Source organism: Vulpes lagopus, chromosome 21 (assembly GCF_018345385.1).
Source record: "Vulpes lagopus strain Blue_001 chromosome 21, ASM1834538v1, whole genome shotgun sequence".
In the NCBI taxonomy this organism is placed as follows: Eukaryota; Metazoa; Chordata; class Mammalia; order Carnivora; family Canidae; genus Vulpes; species Vulpes lagopus.
Window position 1 is genome coordinate 35349530 of NC_054844.1, and position 27828 is coordinate 35377357.

Consider the following 27828-nt stretch of genomic DNA (forward strand, 5'->3'; position numbering starts at 1 on the left):
TTCCTTCTTTTGAATTTTATTTCCTGATGTTACTATACCCAAAATAGTTTGACTTGGGTATATAAAAGCACCACATTACTGACATATAATGCTCTATACTGCTTTTTAAATTTCATCATGTTATACTTCCAGCGATGAAAGAACGTTAGACTTTCCTGATCAATAATATATGCCATCCCTCCCCGATCTAAACCCCAACTCTAAAATCTAGGTTTTAGATAGCAGACAAAAATATCACACAAATAAGGAAGCCTGGGTGGCTCAGCGGTTTAATGCTATCTTCGGCCCAGGGCGTGATCCTGGAGACCTGGCATCAAGTCCCACATCGGGCTCCCTGCATGGAGCCTGCTTCTCCCTCTGCCTGTGTCTCTGCCCCTCTCTCTGTGTCTCTCATGAATAAATAATCTTTAAAAAAATAATAATCAAAATAATAATAATAATAATAATCACAAAAAAGTCAAGAGGGTCAATGTATGTTGAGATAAAGAAATTGTACAAAAAGTTTTATTTCAATCTTCACTGAAGATAATTTATCTCATAAAGGAGGTAAACTACCCTCAGGTAGCTATCATAAATAGAGGGATTACATTTCCCTAATGAAAGTATTCTGATCAATAATTTCAAAAACAGAAAAGAATGACAATAATTAATAAAATGCTTCATTTCGCTTTCTCTCCAAACATGTGCTTTCACCAGTCTAGTTTCCTCTACATTCTAAGCAAGGAGCTAGAAGATATAAACATTACTCCAAATATGCTTTTTTTTCTTACATGTTATCTTGCAGGATTATTTGTCCTGAATAGTAAAAGAAGATTACAAATTTTGTAGCACAGAATAAAGATGACTGAAACATTAGATAATAGAAAGAACAAAGGCTTTGGGGTCTTAAATTCAGATGCTTACTAGCTATATGTCTTCTAGAACATCGGCAAATTCCTACTTCATCAGGATGTTTTGTAATTACAGGAGCTAACAATTGTAAGGCTTCTAGCATGTGGCAAGTGCTCGAGAAATTTTAGCTCCCTTTCTTTTAAATAGTGACACATATATATATATGATTATAGCAAGGGTAGTGATTCTAAAAGTCATGCTTCATTATCTCCCTCAGACACACTGTCGCGTAACAGGAAGCATCAAGATTGAAAGAGATCTGAAGAGATAAAGTTGCTTCATCAATGTGGGAACCTTCAGTTTTGACATCAGTATCATGTTCTTCCATTAGTTGGTATGAGACATTATGGGGATGTTTCAATATCTGTCTATAGCATCCTGGAACATTGAGTTTTAGAGTCGGTACTTTAAACCTACACGTCTGTAGTCCATCTCTGCTAAGTGTGTCCTGGTACCACTGCCCAACTTTGTTCTTTGGGTACTGAATGTTGTATCCAAGCACTGGAAGAACCACCTGCGCAGAAAAAGGGTAAAAAATACATGAAATACAATGAAAGAAATGTTAGACCTTCCTGATCAACATATACCATTCCTCCCAAATTAAACTGATATAAAGTGGCTAAGGATGATTTATGATGTGGGATACTTAAACAAGTATTTCAATTTTCAAATGGGCAAAATGTTTTCTTCCTCTAGCAACATAAAAGGTAGAGACAATCCTATTACTTGTTGGTTATGAGGTTGGTGCTGTCTTGATTCTTTAAGTCTCAGAAAGAATCAATAACATGCCCAAAGTCACTAGTAAGTGCCTTCAGAAAAATATATGGTCATCACTGAATCTGGTATATATGAAAATCACTGAGATATCATTATGTCTCATGATATAAACATTACAATCAGCCTAAAATACGCTAGTGAACACTATACTACCTTGATTATTTTAAATGCTGCCAGGCAAAGAAAAGCACTAAATAAAATCAAGAAGGATGCATAATAACCAAGGTAACCAACTCAAGTCAGATATTATCAAACTATTGTTAATATAGAAGACAGGAAACAAGAAGCTTTGATACATTTAATTAACTGACAAAAACTTAATCCTAATGCAGTCATACAATCCTAAAAGCATATTATTTCTGGATCACAAAGAATAACCCTACTACTCAATGATATAATTGGTATTTTGGTTGATACCTTTACATTCTTCTTACCTATTTAAAAACATTAAAGCAAACCAATAGCAGCAACTACAGTGTTTTGCTCAGCTAATTATAAAAAGACACTACAGTTTGCAGGGCTTTCCTCCTTTGATGATTTCTAGACATTTTTCTTGATCCAAAAGGTAGTCAGAAAAAAGAACAAGGTAAAAAATTCAAATGCAAATGACATGAATGGATTTCAAATTCATTATGCGAATTGAAAGAAGCCAGACATAAAAGACCACACATACTGTATGATTCCATTTATTTGACATTCTTTCAAAGGCAAAACTATAGGGGTAGTAAATGGATGAGCCACTCAGGGGCTGGCGCTTGCTAAGAAGGGACACAGGGAAAGATGAAAATGTTCTTCATCTTGATTTTTGTGTTGGTCACAAGACTGCATATGTTTATCAAAACTCTTACAACTTTAAACTGAGAAGAGTGGTTTTTATTGTATATAAATTGTACCTGAATTAAAAAGTGGTTAAAAGGAAAAGGTGGGGGATGCCTGGGTAGCTCAGTGGTTGACCTTCTGCCTTTGGCTCATGTCGTGATCCTAGGGTTCAAGGATCGAGTCCCACATTGGGCTCCAGGTGAGGAGCCTGCTTCTCCCTCTGCCTAGGTCTCTGCCTCTCTCTGTGTCTCTCATGAATAAATAAATAAAATCTTAAAAAAAAAAAAAAAGGCAAAGAAAAAGAAAAAGGTGGGGAAAAGGACTTTTGGATATATCTACATTTTGTCTTTCGGATATAGTATCTACACTTAGATTTAAGTGATATACCAATTTTTTAACAAATTTACCTGATGTATTGCATATGTGCTAGCTGACTCCTCTTCTTCAGTTACTAGATGAACCTATATTTTAAAAACATGACAAAAATATGAATGATTCATTTTCTCAATTTTCCCTGTTATGTATAATTTGACTCCTATGCTGAATATACATATCCCCCAACAAGATTATTTTCAGAATTTGTTTCTAGACTACATAAAAAATTAGAATGATACCTCCTGCTTTAACCGCTAATAACTGAAGTTGAAACACAAAGAGAATGGTGGTAGCTTAACATTCCGAGGCAATACTTTTACCTCATCACCAACAGCTTTTCCTAGCTTACAAAATTGTTATGCTGAATTAAAAATCTGCCTCTGGGGGAAGCCCGGGTGGCTCAGTGATTGAGCATCTACCTTTGGCTCATGGTGTGATACCAGAGTCTCAGGATCGAGTCCAGCATCCGGCTCCCCAAGGAGCTCTACTTATGTCTGTGCCTCTCTCTCTGTCTCTCATGAATAAATAAATAAAATCTTTAAAAAATAAAAATCTGCCTCTGGGAAACCACTCCACCTCTGTCCCCAACAAGTATCATAATACTTTCTGAGAAGTAGTGTTTCTCAAAATGTGTTTTATAGAACAGTAATAAGAGCAGGGGGAAAAAAGAGGTGTATGTTAAGTCTGAGAAATGTTGCTATAGGACACTATAGAATAAGTCATTCTGATTTCTCAAGCACATCAAAGTTCAGGTATAAAGGCTGCTGTCATCATTAAACAAAGATGAATAGCATCCCCCCCTTCCTAAAGCATTCATCATATAACGTAGGGTCCAGATCCCCTCTAACTCTCCTGGCTTTGCCTTCAAGTCTGCACTTGAGGGCAATAATCTCTAGTTCTCTAATAAATAATTATTGCCCCTCCCCTTTCGTTTTTCTTTTGGGGTTTGTATGTTTTTTTATTGCTATGTACACTTTTAGTTGTGGACTCAGAAATGGATATAAAACTTTAGCTGTGATCTGACCAAAATTCATGGGATGAGGATCTCTTTGCATCATCATTTCTAGCTCTCTTTCACAAACTCTAAGCCTATGTACAATAATGTAACTTATATAAATTATGAAAATACTGAAAAACATGGTCAAGTACAGAAGATCATGTTTCATGTTTAGAGAACTCCCACTAGGTTGATATCAATCGACTTCTTCATTAAATGCTTTTGGCATTTGGCACCTTCCCAACTATGAATTCACCTAACTTTTTAATTGTCTAACACATTTCCCCATCTTGTTCACAAAGAAATTATTTGAAAATCTACCAAGTGACTTGAAATAAAGGTGTATCTGTTAGTCTAGCAATCCTGTCAAGAATCATATTAGTTGCCTACAACTTTTAACTGCAGATGCACAATATTACATGTCTCAATATACTATATAAATAGTATGAGATTTCTGATAGATTTGAGATTTCTGATAACAGAAACTTTACGGTCTTTTTCATTTTGGGCCTGTAAGTCCTGCTTTTTTTATTCTTAGTGCTAACTAATAAAGTATAAATGATTGGTCTTAAATATATATAAAGACTTTTTTTTTTTTTTTTTTGCTAATAGATGGAAACGTAGCAAGATATGAAGGAGAAATGTTTTCCTTTCTTCTATAGTTCCAAAGAAACAGATACAGTTTTTATCACAAAACTGTCCTTGCAAATGTTACTTTGAACAAAGAAGTCTTGTAAGACATGAATTTCATAGACTATTACCATGTCTTGTCAAAGTAACATTTAACTTCTGAAAATCTGAATTAGGAATGACTAACTTACTAAATAATGTGTAGCCCAGATAATATTTAAATGAATGTTTTCTGGAATGTGTGAAAAAAACTGATTTTTCACTATTAAAAGGGAATCACTGACAAAAGGGAATCACTGACATCTCTTCCTCCACTCATGAGATAAAATAAAACCTATAATGCTCCTAGATTTCTTTTTATAGTTTCAGATTTTGTCTCAGTTAAATGACCATTCTCAGTGATCACTTTCTTATCTAAATACTCATGAGCTACCCATTCAATGAAACAGTGAAGCAGACATCTGCTGTTCTGGCTTGCTCAGCCTTTACTCTCTTTTCTAATAGTAGCACCCTCATTTTCAGGAAGCTCCCCTTCCAGTTTTCAAACATGATTTAGGGGAGATGATTCCAGGAATGATCTTTTGGAACATACTCCAGGCCACAATAATTGGTTTGGGCTTCGACATGGGACCCAAGCCAGGCCATTCCTAGCCCAAGACACTTAATTCCATGGCTTTTATTCCATGGGGAAAAAAATTATCTTCTCTACAAGTTGTAAGAAATAAGCTTAGAGATACTCATAACCATCTTGCCACTGAAAGAACAAGTCAAACTGAGAATGGTTCTAACACAGGAAAACAGAGTTGAAAGATGAAGAAAATAAAGAGATAGGTTATTTAGGAGACTGCTTAACCCCTGGATATAGCTGTGTCTGAATCAATCAGTTTCAGTTATGAGAGCCAATGAATTACTGTCTGCTTTTCCTTAAGTTAGTCCAAGATAGATCTCTATTACTTAACCAAAACCAAATCCCAAACCAAAATCAACCAACCAAATGAACAAAAAGCTTAATTCATACATCCAGACTTCTACCATTAATTTAGATAAAGCTTCTTTTATATATAGAGTTGAGTCTATTTTTCTTCATTTTTTAAAAACTGGGCCATGTTCTCCCTCTAGACGCTGACACCTTTTCCATACTCCATGATTTCTCTGGTGGAGACCAACTCAGGCTAAGGCCTTTTTAATTCTACTACATGCATCACTTAATCTGTTCTTGATGTTTGTTTCTTTAAGATGAGAGTTAAAAAAAGAGGATCTCTAAGATACTTCTCTCATTTAAAATTCAAAGATTTTATCATGTTATATATGAAAGCACTACTCAAATCCCTTCATTTTTATATTTGTAACACTAACTTGAGATAATGTTCTTTTTATATTATAATTGGTTCTTTTTGTATTATATTATAAAATAAATTTCTTTACTTGACTTATGGAATTCAGTTTCATTATTTAAATTGTTCAAACTCACAAAGATAAAAGTACTAGTTGGACAGAGAGGAAATGAAGAATCAACTTTTATAATATAAATTATAAATTCACTAATATAAATGTCTCTAAGACATTGTTAAGAGGAAAAAAACAAATTGTGAAATTGCAATTATACAAAATCACATTTATATAAAATACACACACCATTACATACTCCATATACCATTATTACAAAAATTGTATTCTTTCTTTTTCATATTTTAAGTTCTGAGTTTCTAAGCTCTTTTTTTTTTCTTTTCTCAGTGTTAGCTAATAGAATAAAAATATACTCTTCTATGGATATTTATGGGAAAGCATAGACAAAGGTCTAGAAGGACACAGGACAAAAACAGAGATTGATTTCTTGAACACAGAAGAGGAAAAGACAATAAGAGTGGTGACAAGATGACAGCTTCATATGTAGTTTTGATTTTTCACATTTAATGGCACTATTTTGTGTATTACTTCTGTAATTTTTTAAAACATGTTCTTTAAAGATTTTATAATGTTCTTTAAAGGACATTTCTTTAAAGGAAGGTTTACTATCTTTGTACCTTTTGCTTAGTGTCTATTTTTATTTTACAATTTATAGACATGTGTTAAGCCTTAGCTAAAAGCACAGAAACAGAAGATAAGCAAATACAAATAAAAAAATAAAATGTACATTTAGCTCTAAATCGTTTCTGAAATAAAGTCTTCTGAAAATTAATATTCCTAGTGTGGTAACCATTCTTTGACAACTTTGAGTAAATGATACTTACTTTACTACTTGGGAAGTGTTCATCATCAATATCTTCATCCAAACAGACCAAATCACCCTCTACTACTCTTGATCCATAGGTTGAAAGTCTGTAAGATACTGCCTCATTCCAAATTTTGCTGCTATATGCATGAATGTAGAATATGCGCATAGAATGGGGAAAAGAAAACCATGCCTGGATACAACCCTCCTCAGTCATGCCAAAGCGATGCAATGACTCCAACAGTGCTCTCTCTCGAACTTTGAATTCAGGCATCAATGAAAGTGTGCCTTTGGCATCCTCTGAAATAAAGAGAAAGTCAGTGAGTCAACTACCTTCATTTAAAGGCCAGTTATAAAGACCTTTAGTATGCCCTCTAATGAGAGGCAATGAACTGTGCTATCCTATAAAATTGAATGTGAAGAGGATGTTTAGTACCAAGTATAAACCTAGTTACACCTGAAGAGCTTGTCTGTTTAATAAAGATCATTAATCATATGGTCCATTCTCCATTCACTTTCCCTGCTTTAAAAAAAAGTAGCAAAAAGCACATTAGTAATACCTACTTCAGAATGGATATTAACTTGCAATTATTCAGAGAATGTCTCAAAAAAATCATTAAATAAACCTCTGAGACTACATATTTTTAAAGAGCTATTACGAACATTTACACAATCTTTTGAGTAAGAAAGGGTTGGATCCTTAGATCCTTCAAGTGTGCTAACAGGCCTTGCTAATGGGATACTTTTTAAACTTAAATTAACAAACTCTACTGCAAAGATACTTCTTTAGGTAGGAATCCTCATTTTAGTAATGTACTAGGTGTTTCTTATACACACTAAAGTTTAGGAATCACTGCCATAGGAAATGATATTCTCAGAACTATAGATATAAACATGTAAGTCATTTTGAAAGTCAAACCCATGAGGATTGACTAGAACCCACACCCATAACGCTTTCCTTAAGTGTTTCCCAGGAAGCATTCTGCATTTAAATGATCATATTGAGCTAAAGTGCCCAAACTGACATGGCTGAATGGCAACTTCACCAAAAACAATGCAAAAATTTTAGATATAACAATTAAACTTTTATGTAGTTTTTAAGTCTCCCATAGTTGTAGTATATGCTTCCATTGGTACCAGTTTAGAATTTGAAAGTCTTATCTTGAGGATTTAGACGAAGAAAAACTAAGATACTATTGCTCTCCTCACTCCTACTCCCAAGCAAGAGTCTTGGATATTTCGCCAAAACTGAGTGTCTTGGGTATGTAATAAAATTATTAAATATATAATATATTATAATCTATTTCCTATCACATTTATGCAGTGATGAATGCCCTCCTGCTGATATAACATCTGTATTATGTATTTCATGACCATGTATGGAATAAATAAATTTTTAAATACCAGTTTGAAGAAAATATTTCTTTGCTCTATTTACAGGATCATCCAAATCTTCTGGTGTAAGAAATAATTTTACAGCCTTCACCTTTAAAAACCAAGCAAGCAAACATACGTTAAACAAAAATGACAAATTACTTACTTTTTAAAAAAAGATACAAATTATCTGGCATCATAAAATAGGCACTTAACAAATGATATCTGACACTGCAATTATATCTCCAAGTTTTCAAAAATTAAATAGTGCTATATTTGGAAATAGATTTGTACAAAGCAACTTTATACATTGGTTTAAAATACTATGGGCTGGAAAAAACACCCCCTATCATCCATAGTTCTACTTCTGTCATTCTTTACCTCTATCATGGAGCTAGGAATGCAAGTGTAAAGTAATGAATGACATAAAACTCAGACTTGACCAACATATATAACAAAAACAGGGGAGAAAGCAAGCATAGGGGGATGGCAAACCATTAATTTTTTGGGGGGGAGGGAATTTTATTTATTTATTTATTTTTTTAGAGATTTTATTTATTTATTCATGAGAGACACACAGAGAGAGAAAGACAGACACAGGCAGAGGGAGAAGCAGGCTCCATGCAGGGAGCCTGACGTGGGACTTGAACCCAGGACTCCAGGATCACACCCTGGACTGAAGGCAGGCGCTAAACCGCTGAGGCACCCAGGCTGCCCTGGAGGGGGGGTATTTATTTATAAATAAAATAATAGAGAGAGAGAGGCAGAGACACAAGCAGAGGGAGAAGCAGGCTCCATGCAGGGAGCCCGACATGGGACTCGATTCTGGGACTCCAGGATCATGCCCTGGGCCGAAGGCAGGCACCAAACCACTGAGCCACCCAGGGATCCCCCCAAACCACTAATTTCATTCCTGTTCTCAAGTCTTGGAATTGTTTGGTCTTTCAAATAATTGCCAAAATCTTTTTTTTTTAAATTACTAACTTTAATATTTTCTTTTAAAAACTCTAAGATGTTCCTTTTATTAATGGTATCTATGAGGTCCTGTATTTATTATTATTATTATTATTATTATTATTATTATTATTATTATACTGTCTCTAGCACTGTGATTTCTAAGTATATGTTTCAGAGTAGGAAAGGGTCTTAAGATAGATCATTCAACCTAAAATCACACTAAACCTTATTTTACAGTATTCGTTCATTCATTCAAATATATGTTAAGAAGCTAATTCATCCAAATAAATATTACTAAGCATCTGCTATGTGCTAGGCACTGTGCAGAGTACTAAGGACGGAGTACTGAGCAAGAGAGACAAGATGCTTGTTTAGTGGGAAAGATTAAACAAACAATAACAATAAAATATAATAAAACCCAAGATGGGAAGCCCAAGAGGTTTGAGGTCACAAGATAAGCAGAATTCAATTTTTCTTGGCAGTGGGATGAGAATTTAAATTGAGATGTAGAGAATGTAAAGGTTGGGGAGGGGATGATACTTCAAAGGAAAGAAAATACAGGTGTGGGCGAGCCTCTAAGTTGGCTCCCAATGACCTCCACTGGCTGGTACTTGCACCTATTGCAGTCCCCACCTCTGCCACCCCGATACTTCTCAGGGTAGGTCTGTGTGCCCAGTAAGTAGAACAGAGCAGAAGTAAAGATGCCACTTCCAAGATTCCATTACAAAGGACACTGCGATTTTTGTTGTGGTCTCTGTCTCATTCTTCTGTGCTCTTGGATTCCTCTCTCGTGGGGGAAATCATGCCATGAGTAGCCCTATGGTAAAAACTAAACCTTCCTGCCAACAACTATGGCAGGAAGATCCTCTGCAATCATGCAAGCAGATCCTCTGTTCCCAGTCAAATCTCCAAAGATAACAGCCCTGGGTGATAGTGTGACTGCACACCATGAGAGACCCTGACACACCAACACTCAGCTAGGCTGCTTCCAGATGTGTGACCCCCAGGAACAGTGAGAAAAGAAATGCTTGTCATTCTAGGCCACTCAGTTTTGGAGTAATCTCTTACACAGCAACAAATGATAATTCTCTAGCAAAGTTAAAAAAAAAAAGAGAGAGAAGCATAGAATATGAGGTTTAAAAGGTTTAAAAAAGGGGGAGAGATTTTGTTTGAATGCAATGAGAAACAGGAATTTTATATAATTTGATGTCATATTTCTGGAATTGTAGGATGTTAGGTTTCCTCTAAATCCTCTATTCAGTCATTAAGAATTTGGTGAGGGCTCTTCAAATTCTCTGTAAAGTCTCAAACAAGTATTAAACACAGGGACATCACATACAGTTTGTTTTGTTATAATGTGATACTTAAAATATAGTAACTGCTCAATAAATGTTCATTACTATAGTATATGTTATATGTGTGTGTGTCTATATGCATTCATATGCTGGGTTAAGAAAGCAAAGGGTTGGGTTATATAATAAGTATAACTGACAAAACAAATCAGATCATAGTTTTTTAAAACTCATACCATTTCACTCTTCAGCAAAGCCAATCCAATCTGGTCGGTGTGAACTTTCCTTCCCATTCCAAATCTCTGTGGTCCATAATAATTTACAAACCCCTTATTCTACAAATACAAGAAAGCCAATTAATTAAAAGTATATTGTGGGGCAACTGAGTGGCTCAGTCGGTTAAGTGTCTGCATTTGGCTCAGGTCATGATCCCAGGGTCCTGGGATCCAGGCCTGCATGAGGCTCCCTGCTCAGTGGGGAGTTTGCTTCTCCCTCTCTCTCTGCCCACTCAGCTCATGCTCTCTCTCTCTCTCTCTTTTGATCTCCAATAAATAAATAAATCTTTTTTAAAAAGTATATTGTTATGGACTGCATGCCTCTGTTCCTCCGCAAATTCATACATTGAAATCTTAACCTCCAATGTGATGGTATTTGGAGATAAGGACATTGGGAAGTAATTAGGTCATGAGGGTAAAGTTCTCATGAATGGAATTAGTGCCTTTATAAGAAAAGATCATGGAGCTAGCTCACTCTTTTCACCATGTGAGAATACAACAAGAAGATAAGACTAGCACCATGATCTCAGGCTTCCAGCCCCCAGTACTCTAAGAAATTTCCAACATTTAAAAGTCACCCAGTCTATGGTTCTTTGTCATGGGCCCAAAATGAGTAAACAAATAAATATAATTACTGTGTCAGAATATGTAATCAAGTCTTTCTCTTCATATTGACTTTAATAAAAGAATACTATATTCAGCAATATACACATAAGGGCCAAATGGTCCAAGAAATGCTATACAGTTAAAGAATAGAAAGGAGAAAACCAAACAATTAAAAATTAGAAAATAAGACCACCAAAATAGCTTTAAAAACATATCAGCTTTCCATTCACATTACTGAAGAGTACTGTGGGATGCAAGACTTTCAGTGCTAAACTACCAGAGTTGTGGGATAAGGTGTTTACCTAGGACTAGATCTGATCTTTGCCCTGAAGCTCTTTCTGATTTTGAGAAGCTCCTGCTGTCTGAAGATGCCAAGAATAACAAATAAATTTGCTAAAGTAAATTTGCTTCAAACTCAGCAAGTCTTGGTTCCTTTATATATAACAATTCAGTTTTTAATTATCTCAGATTCTGAAGGCCTGGGCCAAGACAATGGCATGGCATCACTTCCCCAGGAGTAAAGAATTGTAATTTATTCTGCAACCTTAAAGACATTGGTCTGTGGATAAACACGCTCTCACAAAGAAAACACTAGGTCCAGATGGTTTCTTGAAAGATAAGCCTCTTCCACACTCACTTTATGAGTATTTCTCATAACAATTATTACTTCAAATTTGGGTAAATAATATCAAATAATACCCTAGAATAACCAGGAGAACTTTAAGTACCCCTTCAAATTACTTAGGGCTGGATATAACAAAAGGTTTCTAGAAGTCAAAGTTATAACCCTCTAAAAACAAAACTTCAAAGACATCTTATTTTCAGAATTAAAGGAAAGTCAGCTAAAGCTAAAATCATTCCTAATGGGGGCCTTATAATGGGTAGTTGTATACCCCTAAGTTTCAAATGAAAGACAGGCAATAAATGCTATCACAGTTCAAAGAAACTCTCTCCCTTTTTTAAGGGATATCATTTTAATAACAGTTTTTTTTTGGGGGGGGGGGAGAACATTAGATAGGTCTAGAAACAAAAAGAAAAACTACCATATAAAGAATATACAATCAAAGAGTGTATATACACAGGTAAATGTGAATTTAGAAAATCTTTAGTTGGAAAGTCATTTTCCTAACTAGAAAGAAGAATAGTGATTAAAAAACAGTTTTGTTTGTTTCTTTTCCTTTGGAGAGGAATAAAATTGTGTAAAAAGGTCTTCATGATCAGAATCTTACTTAGATCAGTGCTTCTCAGTGTTAGCTGTAGAGTAAAATCACCTAGGGAATATGTATGTATGTATGTATTTATTTATTTATTTTAGGTTTTTATTTATTTATTCATGAGAGATACAGAGAGAGAGGCAGAGACATAAGCAGAGGATGAGGCTCCCCAGATGGAGCCTGATGTGGGACGCGATCCCAGGACCCCAGGACCCCAACCTGAGGCAAAGGCAGATGTTGAACCACTGAGCCACCCAGGTGCCCCACCTAGGGAGTTTTTTAAAAAAAATACTAATAACCAAAGCTGTATTCCCAAATGTTCTTATTTAATTGGTTCGGGACTAGGGACTGACTATTGAGATTGCCTAAAAGCATCCCAGGATTATGGGTCTAGATCAGGGATTGACAAACTACTAACAGCCCACAAGTCAAATGTGGCCAACACTTATTTTTATAAATAAAGTTTTACTGGAACACAACCCTGCTCATTCATTTATGTATGATCTATGGGTGCATCCACACAAGGGCAGCAGAGTGGCTGCAACAGAGACCATATGCCCACAAAGCCAAAAAAAATTAATATCTGGCCCTTTACAGAGAAAGCTTGCTAACCCCTAGTCTAGATGATCAGACTGAAGGCTAGGGCATATTTAGATGCCTGGCAAATGTCACATATATTTATGCTAAATAATTTTTATTGTAAGACACAATAAAATACATATGATTTACCATTTGTACAGTTGAAAAAATTCAATTAGATTGAAAAGAAAAAAAGACTGTGCATAATTCTAATAAGTTATATAACTATTTACCAAAGGTTTCTGGAAAAAACTGCAGAACAAAATTTCCAAAAAAATTAATACCTTTGCCTAAAATACTACTCTATACAGCATGTGCTAAAAAAACCAAACATACAAAACAACAAAAAACACCTCTCTTCTTATACAGATAGCTCCCCTCCCCACACTCCAGGTAACTCTATACATTATATTTTTTTAATTACATTAAAGCTTTGTTTTTTTTAATACAAAAAAATGTACTAAGAAGAAAATTAAAAATAAGCCAAACTGTTCCAATTATCATTTTTTAAAAAATAATAACATGCACATAAAAAGGAAAGGTGCAAAAGCAAAAGAAATTTCCCTTCTTGCCTTAGTGTAAAGAGAACTACGAGATTTTCCTGTAACACTATTTTAAAATTGAGTTTTATTACCTTAACATTTTCTATTGCCTCCAAAATTCTCTCTCTCAGGTTTGTAGAATCATTTATTTGGTTTCTTACATTTCTGATAATAATATCAAAGTGATTTCCTTTGAGCTGACCAAGTCTAAGGGAATCATCTACAGATCGAATATTAAACACATTCATTCGTTTCTTTTCAATTTCTTTTTCAATATTCTTCAACCTATAAATGATAAATCATATAGACTGTTAAATCTTACATTTAAAAATTAATAAAAGGTTTAAACGACAGTTGCTAGATAACCACTTATATCAGAAAACTAAAAAGTTTTTTGGAATTCAAAAGTTAATGCTATTTCAACAAATGTACACTAAGAAACCAATTATTATAGGATTATATTAAGAGCTATTTTATGACCTGAAGCAACTTAATCATCTAAAATCTGCCACGTCTCAAAGTTTCTGTCTTAAAACTACCTATATTTTCAATGAAAATTTAAGACATAATGCTATTTTTTTTTTAAAGATTTTATTTATTTATTCATGAGAGACACACAGAGAGAGAGAGGCAGAGATACAGGCAGAGGGAGAAGCAGGCTCCATGCAGGGAGCCCATCGTGGGACTAGATCCCAGGTCTCCAGGATCAGGCCCCAGGCCAAAGACGGCACTAAACTGCTGAGCTACCTGGGCTGCCCCAATAATTTACTATTGATAGTGAGGTTAATATGCTCCTACTGTTCTGAGTTTTCAATCTCACATTTATTTCTTTGATGCAATAAGAAAGTAAAGTTCTAACTTATAAAGTAATGTTATATTACCTCTCTGGAGACACTTTTCTAACAACCATTGCTTGATAAGTGATGGCTTTCTTGTCTTTAAGGCCTGCATAACTGAAATCTGAAGGAATCACACCAAGTTTGATAGCTAAAAATCCAAGTGCTTCAAACATTTCCAGATTTTCTTTTCGTAGGGTAAAGGCTGAAAAAAAAAAACCCAGATTACACACATACACACAACTACATCAACTACATTCTTAATAGACTAGATTAATATGAATCAAATTATTAATGTAAATTATTAATGTATTTTTTAACCAAGATATAAAATCCATGTCTTAGATTTCAGCTGTCAATTGAAAAATGCTAATTGGCTCTGAAAAGGCTTACAGAAAGAACATATAAATTCCTTAATTTGGCATTTTATCTGACCCTAATCTCACTTTTCAGTCTCCATTCCTATATCCTGTATGACCCAAAGGACATCTCACAATCCCTGGATGGACTAGAGCCTTCCCCGGCTTTGTCCCTTCCCAGCTTTGTCATTTGAATCCCTCTGTTTAAAATGTGTTCCTTCCATTTTACTTGCCCTACTTGTATTCATTCTTGCCGATCCAATAGCAGCAGCAGTTCTCCCTCAAATTCTTCCCAGGTTCCCAAGACTGAATGTTCCTAACGCAGGGATCATGTTTGTTTTCTCAACTGTTACACCCACAGCCTAACACACAGTAAGTAGTCAATTAATTACTGAATGAATAAATAAATGAACTCTACAAGGTGCTCAGTGGGGAGTCTGCTTTTTCCTCTCCCTGCTGCTCCCCTGCTTGTGCTCTCTCCCTCTGTCAAATAAATAAATAAATATTAAAAACATAAAAATAAAGTTCATGTGTTTGATAAGTAGGGTTTGAGATGTCAAGTTTGCCCCTGACAACAGCACTTACTAGTTGTTAAGCAAGCTCAGCCACATAGGAAAGAACCTCCAAATTGTCTGAAATTATATCGTTTGTTAGCTGATTAGCCTTAGTGCATAAGCACTTTTTTTTTCATTTGTAATGATTTAGAACTTAGAATATTTCGGAGGACCAAATCCATAATATTTGTGTTAATGAATCTGTGTCTTATATATACTTGGAATAATTAAGAGAATGAGACTCACCTAACTCTAATTATAAATGTCTAACTGATTTAAATTTGTCTTTTTCTATTGAAATCTCACTAAATTAGTAAATAATATGGGAACACACAGGAAAACTTAAAGACCACCAAATTTATACTTTTAATTTATAAGATTTGTAACATATTGATTACTTGGAAAAAGTGAAGTACTTAAAAAAGTAAACCAACTATGCTAAATTTCAAAATTCAATTTCCACTTCTAGCCATGTGGGAACAATTGGTACTAGATTTGATCTCCTACTGTGAACAGATAGAAAGCTAGACAAAATATAGAAAATATCTGTTTTTAGACACTAGAGAAAAGGTAGCAAAGAACTGCGATTCAAAAAGAAAAGGAAACAAAGGAATTGAGCCCTAAAATATTGTGGGTTTTTTTGCCTATGCATACTTTCTATACCACAGCACAGGGAGGAAGAATCCAGGTAGAACACAGTGGCTATGCTGAATTAAAAGGGTAGAGGTTAGAGTTCAGGAAGGGTGAGTGGGCTGGAACTCACAGGACAGAGTCCTAGATAAGAGGAAGCTATCTACGTATCACAGAGAGTTCCAGAAACCTATGCAGGTGATCCCTAGAGGTTTTCACTTGTTAGTAATCTGCACATGCCCAGGATTAATTACTATATACTAATTATCTAATATTGCGCAACAAGTCACCCTAAACTTTAGGGGCTTAAAATGTTTGCATATTATCTCTCACAGTGTGTGGGTCAGGAATCCAAGAGCACCTTGATGTGGTGGTTTGAGCTTAGGCTCTCTCATGAGGTCGCAATTAGATGGGGCTGACAGGAGCTGGAGGATCCATTTCCAAGCAGACTCACTCACAAGGCTGACAAGTGGGAGTTGGCTGCTGGCTGGGCCTCAGTTCTCCAATGGGCTGCCTGAATAGCCTCACAGTACAGTAGCCGGATTGCCCCACATTGAGTAAACCAAGAAATACGGGCAAAAAGTAGAACACTTCTTATGACCTCACCTTAGAAGTCATACACCATCTGCCATCTGCCATATTCTACTGGCCACGAAAAGTCACTTTGTGGGACTGCCAGGAGAAGAGCATTGAGAACCTTCTTGGGGTTGAGAACAATGATCCATCTTCTGGCTCTAATACTTTTAGTCCCACCACACACACATCCGAAATTCAAAATATACTCATTCCTTCCTGAAGCTCCTAAAACTAACACTATAAAAAACAGCTCGAATTCTAGCATTTTTCATCCAAATCAGGTCCAGATATAGATAAGACTTCTTAAGTACATATTGGATTAAAATCCTCAAATACGATTTCCCTTAACATGAAGGCTATGAAGGACTGCAACACAGACAAATTTGCTTTTTACACACCTTGCAATGTTTCAAACACACACAAGTATTATACACTCCTTATTTAAACTGGGAGGAAAAGTGAAAATACCTAGAAGTTACTTTACACAGCAATTCTGAATCCAGCCAGGTATATGTTGGTTGTTCCTTTATTAAAATTCAGTCCTACCAGTATCTTGGAATAACTGTTATGGCTCTAGTGTCCACCTTTGGATCTCAGTTCTGCCTTCTGAGTGAAATTTCTTCTTCTGTAAAAGATACCTGTTTATGGTAGAGTAGTTTCCTCAGCCCAATTACTGCCTTTAAAAGCTTGGCAGTAGGGCAGCCCAGGTGGCTCAGCGGTTGAGCGTCTGGCTTCGGCCCAGCGCATAATCCTAGAGTCCTGGGATCGAGTCCCACATCGGGCTCCCTGCATGGAGCTTACTTCTCCCTCTGCCTGTGTCTCTGCCTCTCTCTCTTTCTGTGCCTCTCGTGAATAAATAAGTAAAATCTTAAAAAAAAAAAAAAAAAAAAAGTAAAATAAAAGCGTGCCAGTACAAAGGCCTCTTTTTATTTTTTACTGTCTTTGACACTTTCAAAAACTGTGTGAGTTCACTTTGTTAGACAAAGATACACTCAAATTTTGTCAAGATGAGCTCTTTTTTACTTAGAGCTTCTACTGAAAGTGCTGAGGGGACACCCCTAAATCCCTAGGGGAATTCCTGTTTAACCTAGGGAAGTCATGCCCTTCAAGTCCCCAGAGGGCCTTCTGCATGTCTGAACCATTTTCTGAGACACTGCTAAATATCCTACAAAAATTTTAAGAAAGGATTTTACAGTCACACCCTAAATTTTCTTGTTAGAAAACGTCCTCACCTTGCTATGATTTTCTCTTTGCCCAGAAGTCATTTCTTAATTTAAATATCATGTGCCATCTGAAGAGGTAGGGACTTTTTTTTTTTTTTTTTAGGAAAAAAAAATTATTTCTGAGCCTTGTGAGTTCGGGCTCATTTATATCTAGTAGTTTTTCCTTTGAATTTTTACTATAAGCAGGGGCATCTAGGTGGCTCAGTGATTGAGCTTCTGCCTTTGGCTCAGGGCATGATCCTGGGGCCCTGGGATCACGTCCCACATTGGGTCCCTGCAGGGAGAGCCTGCTTCTCCCTCTGCCTATGTCTCAGGCATAAATAAATAAAATAAAATAAATAAAATAAAATCTTTAAAAAAAATTTTTTTAATGAAATTTTACTATAAGCAGTAGAAAAGAAGCCTTCAAAACTTTGCCTGCAAATTTTTTTAGTTATAGTACCCCTTCTTTATAAAAAATAAGCACTTACTATTGCTATAAACTGAATATCTGTACTCCCCCACTCCCTGGAATTCATATGTCAAGGAACTAGTCCCAGTGTGGCTAACTTTTAGGAGCAACCTCTAAGGAAGCAATTAAGATTAAAGTAGGCCATGAGGGTGGGGACCTGATTCAATAGGATTAGTGTCCTTATAAGAGAGCTGCCTCCCTCTTTCTTAATTTCTCTGTGCACAAAAAAGAGGTCATGTGAGCACACAATGAGAAGATGGCTGTCTACAAACCAAGGGGACAACCCTTACCAAACATCAACTCTACTGGCACCTTGATCTTGGACTTCTGGTCTCCAGAACTATGAGAAAATAAACTTCTATTGTTTAAGTAATCCAGTGTATGATATCTCATTACAGCAACCTGAGAAAACTAACATATTATCCCACACTGTTCCCTTAGGTCAGAAATTCAGAAGTTGGATAGTTCTGACTTGAGGTCTACTATGAAGTTGCAGTCAAACACCAGCTGAAGCTAGAGGATATGTCCAGAGTGGCTGACTCACATCAGTAGCTATTGGTGAAAAGCTTTAGTTTCTCTCTACAGGGCTTTCTTGGGTGTTTTCAGGTTATGTTGGCTTGGTTCTATCAGAGCGAAATGCTTTTTATGATCTAACCTCAGAAATCACTCATTGTCACTGCCATATTCTATTACTTAGACAGGATGGCCCTGATTCAATGTGGGTGGGAACTACAAAAGGCCATGAATATCAGTAGTTAAGGATCACCAGGGGTCACGTGGATGCTGGCTACCACATTCCACCAGGTTGAACAATGAAATATGAGGCATTTGTAACCTGAGATTACACAAAACTGGAGACCAGCTAGAGAGAAGAGATCTAATAGTAAGGGCTTGCAGTAGAAACCACAGAAGGATCATGCTATAATAGTAGAACTATATGATAGCTCTAGAGTAAAGCCTACTCTGGCCCTCCCTTAATAAAATTCAAAATGAAGCCTGAAATAGATCTGCAAATTACTACTTGTTAAAGCAAAGTTCAACACTCTTTAAAAGACAACACAATCCAGACACTCCGCAAAGTAACACTCACAAAGTTTTACCTCCAAAATATATTACTAACCATACAAAGAAGCAGGAAAATATGACTCATAACCCAAAAGAAGTCATTCACTAAAAACACATCCAAAAATGAGACAGAATTAGCAGAAAAACATTTCTTAAAGACCCATTAAGGGGGATCCCTGGGTGGCTCAGCAGTTTAGTGCCTGCCTTCGGCCCAGGGCGTGACTCTGGGGTCCCGGGATCGGGTCCCACGTCGGGCTTCCTGCATGGAGCCTGGTTCTCCCCCTGCCTGTGTCTCTGCCTCTCTCTCTCTTATGAATAAATAAATATAATCTTTAAAAAAAAAAGACCCATTAAAAATAGGCTCAAAGATTATAGGAAAACATGAATATAGTAAGTTGAAGACCTAAGAAAGAACTAAATGAAATTTTTAGAACTGAAAAATCCAATTCTTAAAAACGTCATTAGATGTTTAAATCTTTCACATAATTTCTTCTGCAAAAAAGTATTCTAGGAAAATAGTCATAGTGCTGTCTCAAAAATTAAATATATGATTACCATATGACCCAGCAATTTCACTTCTGGATATACCCACAAGAACTGAAAATAGGGAATTGAACAGATATTTTTTACAGCCATGTTCATAGCAGCACTATTAACAATAGCCAAAAGATAGAAACAACTCATGTCACTGGCAGATGAATGGATAAATAAAAGAAGCACAATATTACTCAGTCTTTAAAGGACCCAGGAGGGCAGCTCGGGTGGCTCAGTGGTTTAGCGCCGCCTTCAGCCCAGGGCGTGATCCTGGAGACTCGGGATGGAGTCCCACATCAGGCTCCCTGCATGGAGCCTGCTTCTCCCTCTGCCTGTGTCTCTGCCTCCCTCTCTCTCTCTCTCTCTCTCTCTCTCTCTCTGTGGCGCATGAATAAATAAATAAAATATTAAAAAAAATAAAATAAAATAAAGGACCCAGGAAATTCTAACACACTTATAACATAGGTCAATCTTTAAGATCTTCAGTTAAGTGATATGTGTCAATCACAAATTGGCAAATATTTTATGATTCTACTTATATGAGATACCTAGAATACTCAAATTTATAGAGACAGAAAGTTGGATGGTGGTCACAGTGGCTGGGAGAAGGAGAATATAGTTTCAATTTGGGAAGATAAAAAAGTTCTGGTGATGGATGATGGTAATGGATGTATAAAAATGTGCATGTACTTAACACCATTGAACTGTACACTTAAGAGTGGTTAATATGGTAACTTCTGTTATATATACTTTATAACTAAACTAAAAATAAAATAAATACTAACTAAAAATAAAAAGTTTTTTTAAAGTGTTCTATTTTTTAAGACAGGCTGATTTATTAAGAGTTTTTTTTATAGGAGTTATTTTTGTTCTTACAAAAGGCTGGCCTTTGCAAAATCTGGGATAGGCACACTTTACCTTTTTCTTTGTTCTTGGACTTATAGATAACCCCATCTTTTCATACTATTCTCTTGTGAACCATCAATTCCTCCCCTTAATATATTCCACCAATTATTCAGAGTTTTTGTAAAACTAATTTAAACTAATACATAAGAAGTTTCCACAATTGTTCATTAATTCAAATTACTACTGTTAGAATTTCAAGTAGTATAAAAATCTATAACTGCAAATCACTTATCAGCAATTCTCCCTTCCACATGTAAAGCTACTTTTGTTTTTCCTTCAAAACAGATTTATCTGGGGGCACCTAGGTGGCTCAATGGTTGAGTGTCTGCCTTTGACTCAGGTCGTGATCCTGGGGTCCTGGGATTCAGTCCAGCATCAGGCTCCCTGCAGGAGCCTACTTTTTTCCTAGATAGGTCCCCTGAGGTAAGGGAAACAAAAGCAAAAATAAACTACTGGCACTACATCATAATAAAAAGCTTCTGCACAGCAAAGGAAAAAATCAACAAAACTAAAAGATGGCCTATGGAATGGGAGAAGATATTTGCAAATGATGTACCTAATAGGGGGTTAGTATCCAAGTCCCTAAAGAACTGATATAACTCAACACCCAAAAACCAAATAATCTAATTTAATAGCATGCATAAGACATGAACAGATGTTTCTCCAAAGGAGACATACAGATGGGCACTTGGGTTGCTCAATTAAGCATCCAACTCTTAATCTCAGCTCAGGCCTTAATCTCAGTTATGAGTTTAAGCCCTGCCCTGGGCTCCATGCTGGATATGGAGTCTATGGGAGGAAAAAAAAAGAAGATATACAGCTGGCCAACAGACACATGAAAGGATGAAAGATACTCACCATCACTTGTTATAAGGGAAATAAAAATCAAAACTACAATATCACCTCAAACCTGTCAAAATAGCTACAATCAACAACACAAGAAACAACAAGTATTGGCAAAGATGTGGAGAAAAAGGAATGTCTTGTACTGTTGGTGCTGCCACTGTGGAAAACAGTATGGAGATTCCTCAAAGCATTAAAAATAAAACTACCTATGATCCAGCAATCTCACTACTGGGTATTTACCCAAAGAATACAAAAATACTAATTCAAAGGGATAATGCACCTCTATGGTTATAGCTGCATTATTTACAATAGCCAAATTATGAAAGCAACCCAAGTATCCATTGATGGATTGATGAATGGATGAAGAAGAGGTTGTATATACATACAATGGAATATTACTCAGCAGTAATAAAGAACAAAATCTTGCCATTTGCAATGACCTGCATGGTGCTTGACTAATGCTAAGTGTAATAAGTCACTCAGAGAAAGACACATAGCATATGATTTCACTCATATGCGGAATTTAAGAAACAAATGAGGAAAGGGGGGAGAAAGGAGAGACAAACGAAGAAAGAGGTTCGACTATAGAGAACAAATCGCTGATTACCAGGGAGGAAGAAAGTGGGGGGATGGTGAAAAAGGCAATGGGGATTAAGGAGTACACTTGAAATGATGAGCACTGGTGATTAAAAACTTAAAAAATAAATAAAATAATGTGTTTAACTAGGGGGGGAAAAAAAGCTTTGCTGTATCTATAAAGCAAGGCTAAAACCCATCCTTCATGTAGGATATAGGCCAATTAAACCTGGTCAGTCAAACCTGTAGAATAAGATTTCATCAGTTCCATCCAGTCCTAGGAATTGAATGTATCTGCTAAAGCAGTGACTTTCAAAATGTAACCTGCAAAATACCCAGACCGAATAGAAAAAGCATCACTTGGGAATTTTTGAAAGCCCTGCTCCAAACTTTCTCAGAAACTCTGAGAACAGGGCTTAGAAATCTGTTTAACAAGACCTTTTGGTGATTTTAACGCATGTTAACACTTATGAACCTACTCTCTACAAGACTGATTGAACAAGCAAGGAGCTCCTTGGAAGGAGCTCCCTACCTTGGACAGTGAAGTTCAACTGTTTAGATAACGATTCTCCCCAAACACAGCAGACATATTGTACTTACCTGAGTACTTAATTTTTAATTAAAATTAAAATAACTTCCAAAATATGGAAGATAAGTCAAGATTTATCTCCAGTAAAACTTAGTAAGCACAAAATAACTCCTTCAACTGTGTATATTTGTGACTATGTTAACTATAAGCATCTGTTAACCTACTTTCATCAATAAGGTTAATTCTCAAAGGCTTGATCGTTAATTAATCAAAGAGCCTCTCTTTGAAAGGCTTTATCTTCCACTAAAAACTAAACCCAAATATTTTTTCCAATATCCCTCTGGTTAAGTCTATTTAATTCATCTGAAATTATTCACCTTCCACACAATTTTAACTCTTTATCAAAGAAAATGGTAATGATCTAATACATTACCTGTGTATATAACTTTTTGATCTCGGCATTCAAAAAGAGACCTCTTCCTGTGTTTGTGTTTTTTTTCCCGGAATCTTACTGTTATTGCTATGTTTGGAGTAGCAGCATTGTAATTGAGTTCAGGGAAAGATTTGGTCTCCACAAGGTTTCCAAATTTTTTGTTGACAAAATGATGGACAGCTTTTCTGTGGTCTTTGTTCATGTCGGGTTTAAAGGTAAATTTGGAATTTTCTTTCTTTGCATCCAAATACTTAAAAAAGTCAAGTGCTTCTTCCTCAGATACCAAGTGACAGAGTTCCTTATACTCAAGATTTGGTTTTACAACAATCTCACTGTTTTTACCTACAGTTATTAAAAAGGGGAATTTTTGCCTGACGGCACTATGCAAAATAGCTCTCTGGTTCTTGTCAAGGATCCTGCCTAATGAGAATTCAGGAGATGATCCAATGAGCTCAGTTTTAGAATTCCACTTCTCTTTTATGTCAAAGGCAAAGTGAGTCAGTAAGTCATTAGTTTTTTCATCTAACAAGTTGCCTAAAACATGAACTTGTTCTTCTTCGCCTGTGGAAGTTCCATCGTTGATAGTATCTTCCTTTTCTGAAGCAGACTGATGATTTTGGTCATCATCAGAGCACTTGGTGAAAGTATTGACTTCTTGGTTGCTGCCCTCTTGACTGGATATATTTTGAAAATCAAGTTTTGTTTTTTTGGCAAAATTATTTGGCTCAGGTAGTACTTTACTAATCAGGCCACTGGTGCTCTTATTAACTAGCTGTCCCTGCTCATCAATCTCTATAACAACGAAGTCACTTGGTGAGCTTTTTATAGTGCCACGAAATCCAATGTGATCAGTAATGAAACCCAAAGAACTAAACCTGATTCTAAAATCTGTATCCTCTTCCATCCTTAAATAACAATGCCTACAAAAGAAACAGGAGGCAGTCAGTTACCAGAAAGAAAAGTCATGAAAAACAAAGAAGAAATAGATTTGCAGGGTTTATTATTCTTTCTCCCTTTCAATCCTGGGTCCCCTTAAAAGGCATTAACAATTTATTTCTAGATACCATGTGTATTTTGACTCTTTTATACCAAGGTGAATTAACAGGCAATCTTTTCTGGTGTAACCGATGATTTGCAACTTCACTCTTCACCCATTCCAAGCTTCCATCTATTATCCAGAATTCAAAGGGGTCAGTTTCAAGTTTACTTTAAAAATACCACTTTGCAGGCCCACAAAGAAGAGACCACAACACAGGATTTAATGATTTGTCTAAACCCCATCCCTGAAAATTCCCAGCTAATTCGGGGCATTTGTGGCTCGAGTTTTATATATTAGGGGTTAGAGATGAGAGAAGAAACTAGAAGACAGGAAGAAATAGCCCAAATTGATAGATAAATGAAATTCTAAATAACAACTTGCAATTTGATTCCGCTTCAAAATAGTCTCAAATTAATCCTGAACCTTAAACCTTCTTGAAAACCCAGTTACAAGCTTTTTACAGATATAAACTTTTGAGGTTGATGCACAGGAAAATTCCAACCATGCCACTGGCATCAGAGAGGAAAAAAACTCTGCAGATCCTCTTGAAGCAGATGAGAGAATAATCCTCAAAAAAGTCTTTATTCACTCTTCGCACAGCCTATGGCTACCATACCAGATAGAGCTATATGAAAGACAAAATGCCCAGGCACCGCATACTACTCACATACTAACCACACTCTCTAGTAATTCGTCATCATCTGGACCTTCATCCTATTTCTACCACGTATTCTACTACTCTGAGCCAAGTTAGCGAACCTCCCCCTGCGTCATGCCACATAGAAATCACAGCAAAACTCCCATATATGATTTCCTAGACTACATAAGGATAGATTTATTTTCCATCATTCCTTTATTTCCTGCACACTCTCCTCAGTTTCTTCCCATAACTGGAACCTATTTCCCCCACGCTGCCGCTTCTGTAGTTCTCTCAAGTGAAAGCTATTTTTCCTTTCATGCCCACCTAATTTAGGACCTAGAAGATGTAAATAATTTCTAGTTGCCACTGCTCCAAACCATTTCTCCTTCCTCTACCTCCCCCACATCCCAGATTCTTTGAAGTTCATTCCATCAGGCTTTACCATCTGCTGCCATCCTCTCTGGTCCCTAGAGGACTCCTCTTCATTCACTGATGAAGATTTCAACACCTCCCTCAATGTTTTCCTATCCAGCATGACTTCCATGTCCATCCCTATGCACCATCTATTTAAAGCCACAGTCCCTCAGGTCCCTAACTCAACCTCAACCCAATTCCACTTCATCTTAGTCACAACCCTTATTTTCTCATCACCAAAAATTACATCCACTTTAAACATCTGGCTCTCTGATTAATCTTGCTGTCCTTCCATCGTTTTGAACTTCCATTTCAGAAATTCTTATACATTGTGAAGGCCTCTAGCCTGCTTCTACTACTAGTCCACTACTGTCCATTCTCCATATGGCCAGAATGATTATTTGTAAGGTAAATCAAACCATATCACAATCCTCTTTAAAACCTCTAATCACACTGATAATGATACCCAAATTACTGACCCTGGCTTCCAAAGACTTGTAAGATTCTGGACTCTTATCTATTCTCCAAATATATCTTGTACCCTTTCCCCATTACCCACTATACTTCAACTACACTGGCCTTCTTCAATTCCTTTAGGTTCGCTGTTCCTGCTGATTAAATTAGTCATTCCCCAATCACATCCTCAGAGAGGTCTTCCCTGAGTAATAATGTAAAGGAACCGGCAAAGCACTCTTTCCCCAAACCTCAATTTCCTGCACAGTACTTCTATCTAATAATTTTATTATTTATAATGTATCTCTCCCAATTAGAATGTTAGCTCTGTGGGAGCAAGTACCTTGTCTGCCTAATTCACTGATTATCTCACATTTAGAACAGTGTGGAGTGGGCAGCCCGGGTGGCTCAGCGGTTTAGCGCTGCCTTCAGCCCAAGGCATGATCCTGGAGACCCGGGATCGAATCCCACGTTGCGCTCCCTGCATGGAGCCTGCTTCTCCCTCTGCCTGTGTCTCTGACTCTCTCTGTGTCTCTTATGAATAAATAAAATCTTTAGAAAATAAAATCTTTAAAAAAATAGAAGTGTCAAGCACATATTAAGCATACAATCAATGCTGATTGTTGAATAAATGAAACAACTAGGACAAAATATCAGCCGTGAGAGTAAAAAGAGGGGAAAAAAAGGGATCGCTTTTGCCTACGACAATCAGAGAAGGTATAATACAAAAAAGTGGCCATCTAAGTCCGCAAAAACGATTCATGACATAGAAATAAGGTAGAGGACATATCATGAGTAACATACAAACAAAATACGCAATGTCTTAGGGAAAAACTGAACAGCCCAGATACGAGAACAATCGGAAAAAAAAATTTTTTTTTAGTACAGTTCCGGAAAATACAGCTATGATTAGCGCCAAACTGCCAGGCAGTCAAAGCCTTACCAGGATCTTAGAAACCACTGAGGGTAGGCAGCCCAGGTGGCTCAGCGGTTTAGCGCCACCTTCGGCCCAGGGCATGACCCTGGAGACCCAGGATCGAGCCCCACCTCGGGCTCCCTGCATGGAGCCTGCTTCTCCCTCTGCCTGTGTCTCTGCCTCTCTCTCTATCTCTCATGAATAAATAAATAAAAGCTTTGAATAAAAAAGAAAGAAACCACTGGGTGATCAATATACAGCTACTGGAGGTGTGTGAGCAGGAAAATGGCACACACACTCCAAAAAGACGTCTTGGTAAGATGAACGACGGCCCTGAGCAGGTGAACGCGATGAAGACCTTCCAAGAGTTGCAAAGCCATGTGGTCAAGGGCAGGGATGCGCCCGGTGAAGAACACGACCCAGGCCTTCTCCAGGCAAAGGAAGAAGACAGGAAGGCGTCCTGAGCTGCGGGTGACGTAGAACCCCCTTGGCCAGAACGCGAGGCTCAGCGGCTTACGACGAGCACCTTGTGAGAGCGGCCCAAGGAGCCCACGTGGAGTCCGGCACAAAGACGCAGTGACGCCGAGCAGCCGGCTGCTTGCCGGGACGGCGGGGCGGAGGGCAGGAGGCAGGTGCGCTGGCCCCGGGCTGGGGGATAACGCAGGCCGACGGCAAATTCTGGGGAGACGCTGGAAATGCAGCAGGCAGTGCTTTTCCCCTCGTGCTCGTCCTTCAAACAGCAGCGCTCGGCGGAACTCACTCCTATTCGCTTTGGGTCACCGATTCGCACAACTCCGGGCTCCCGGCGGCGGCGGTGTGGCCTCCCGGCGCATCAGGAGCCCCCGGCCCGCCCGCCCGGCCCGCCGCTCCTCCAGCTTCTCCCTCCTCTCCCCCCACCTGCCCCAAAGCCCATACTAGCCCAAGTCGCCTCCCTCTCGCAGGCCCAAAGTCAGGGTCCCGACGCTACGACTCTCATCCTTGCCCCCCGCCCACAGAAGCCCGCATCCTGCGAGAAGCGCGACCCGGTCTACCTCAGGTGCAGGCTAAGGAATCCCGGGCACAGCGCTGTGCGCATGTCCGGAAGTCCTAGCCTACTTCAGCCGCCGCGCGGCGTACTTAAAGGGGCAGGCTCCCATTTATTTTTTTTTATTTATTTATGATAGTCACAGAGAGAGAGAGAGAGAGAGAGAGGCAGAGACACAGGCAGAGGGAGAAGCAGGCTCCATGCACCGGGACAGGCTCCCATTTTAAAAAGAGACGCGGGACCTGGAATTTCTCACGCGGCGGAGGCGCTTGGAGGCGCAAACG

At 37.4% G+C, this 27828-nt stretch overlaps 1 protein-coding gene across 5 annotated transcripts; it reads right to left on the reverse strand.

The window, feature by feature from the left end:
• Positions 1-476: 476 nt before the first annotated feature.
• Positions 477-27577, reverse strand: PUS7L (pseudouridine synthase 7 like). 5 transcript variants are annotated; one of them, XM_041736541.1, is made up of 9 exons: positions 27552-27577; positions 23059-23978; positions 14422-14581; positions 13633-13825; positions 10561-10659; positions 8106-8187; positions 6721-7001; positions 2895-2948; positions 477-1405 (listed from the first exon to the last, which is right to left on the reverse strand). In XM_041736541.1, the coding sequence occupies exons 2-9, from the start codon at positions 23960-23962 to the stop codon at positions 1079-1081; spliced, it is 2100 nt and encodes a 699-aa protein (XP_041592475.1). In that variant the 5' UTR covers positions 23963-23978; positions 27552-27577; the 3' UTR covers positions 477-1078. The 5 variants fall into 5 exon arrangements, with proteins under 5 accessions (XP_041592475.1, XP_041592473.1, XP_041592474.1 ...); XM_041736539.1 differs by having other exon boundaries at positions 27047-27573; XM_041736540.1 differs by having other exon boundaries at positions 26817-27573.
• Positions 27578-27828: the final 251 nt, after the last annotated feature.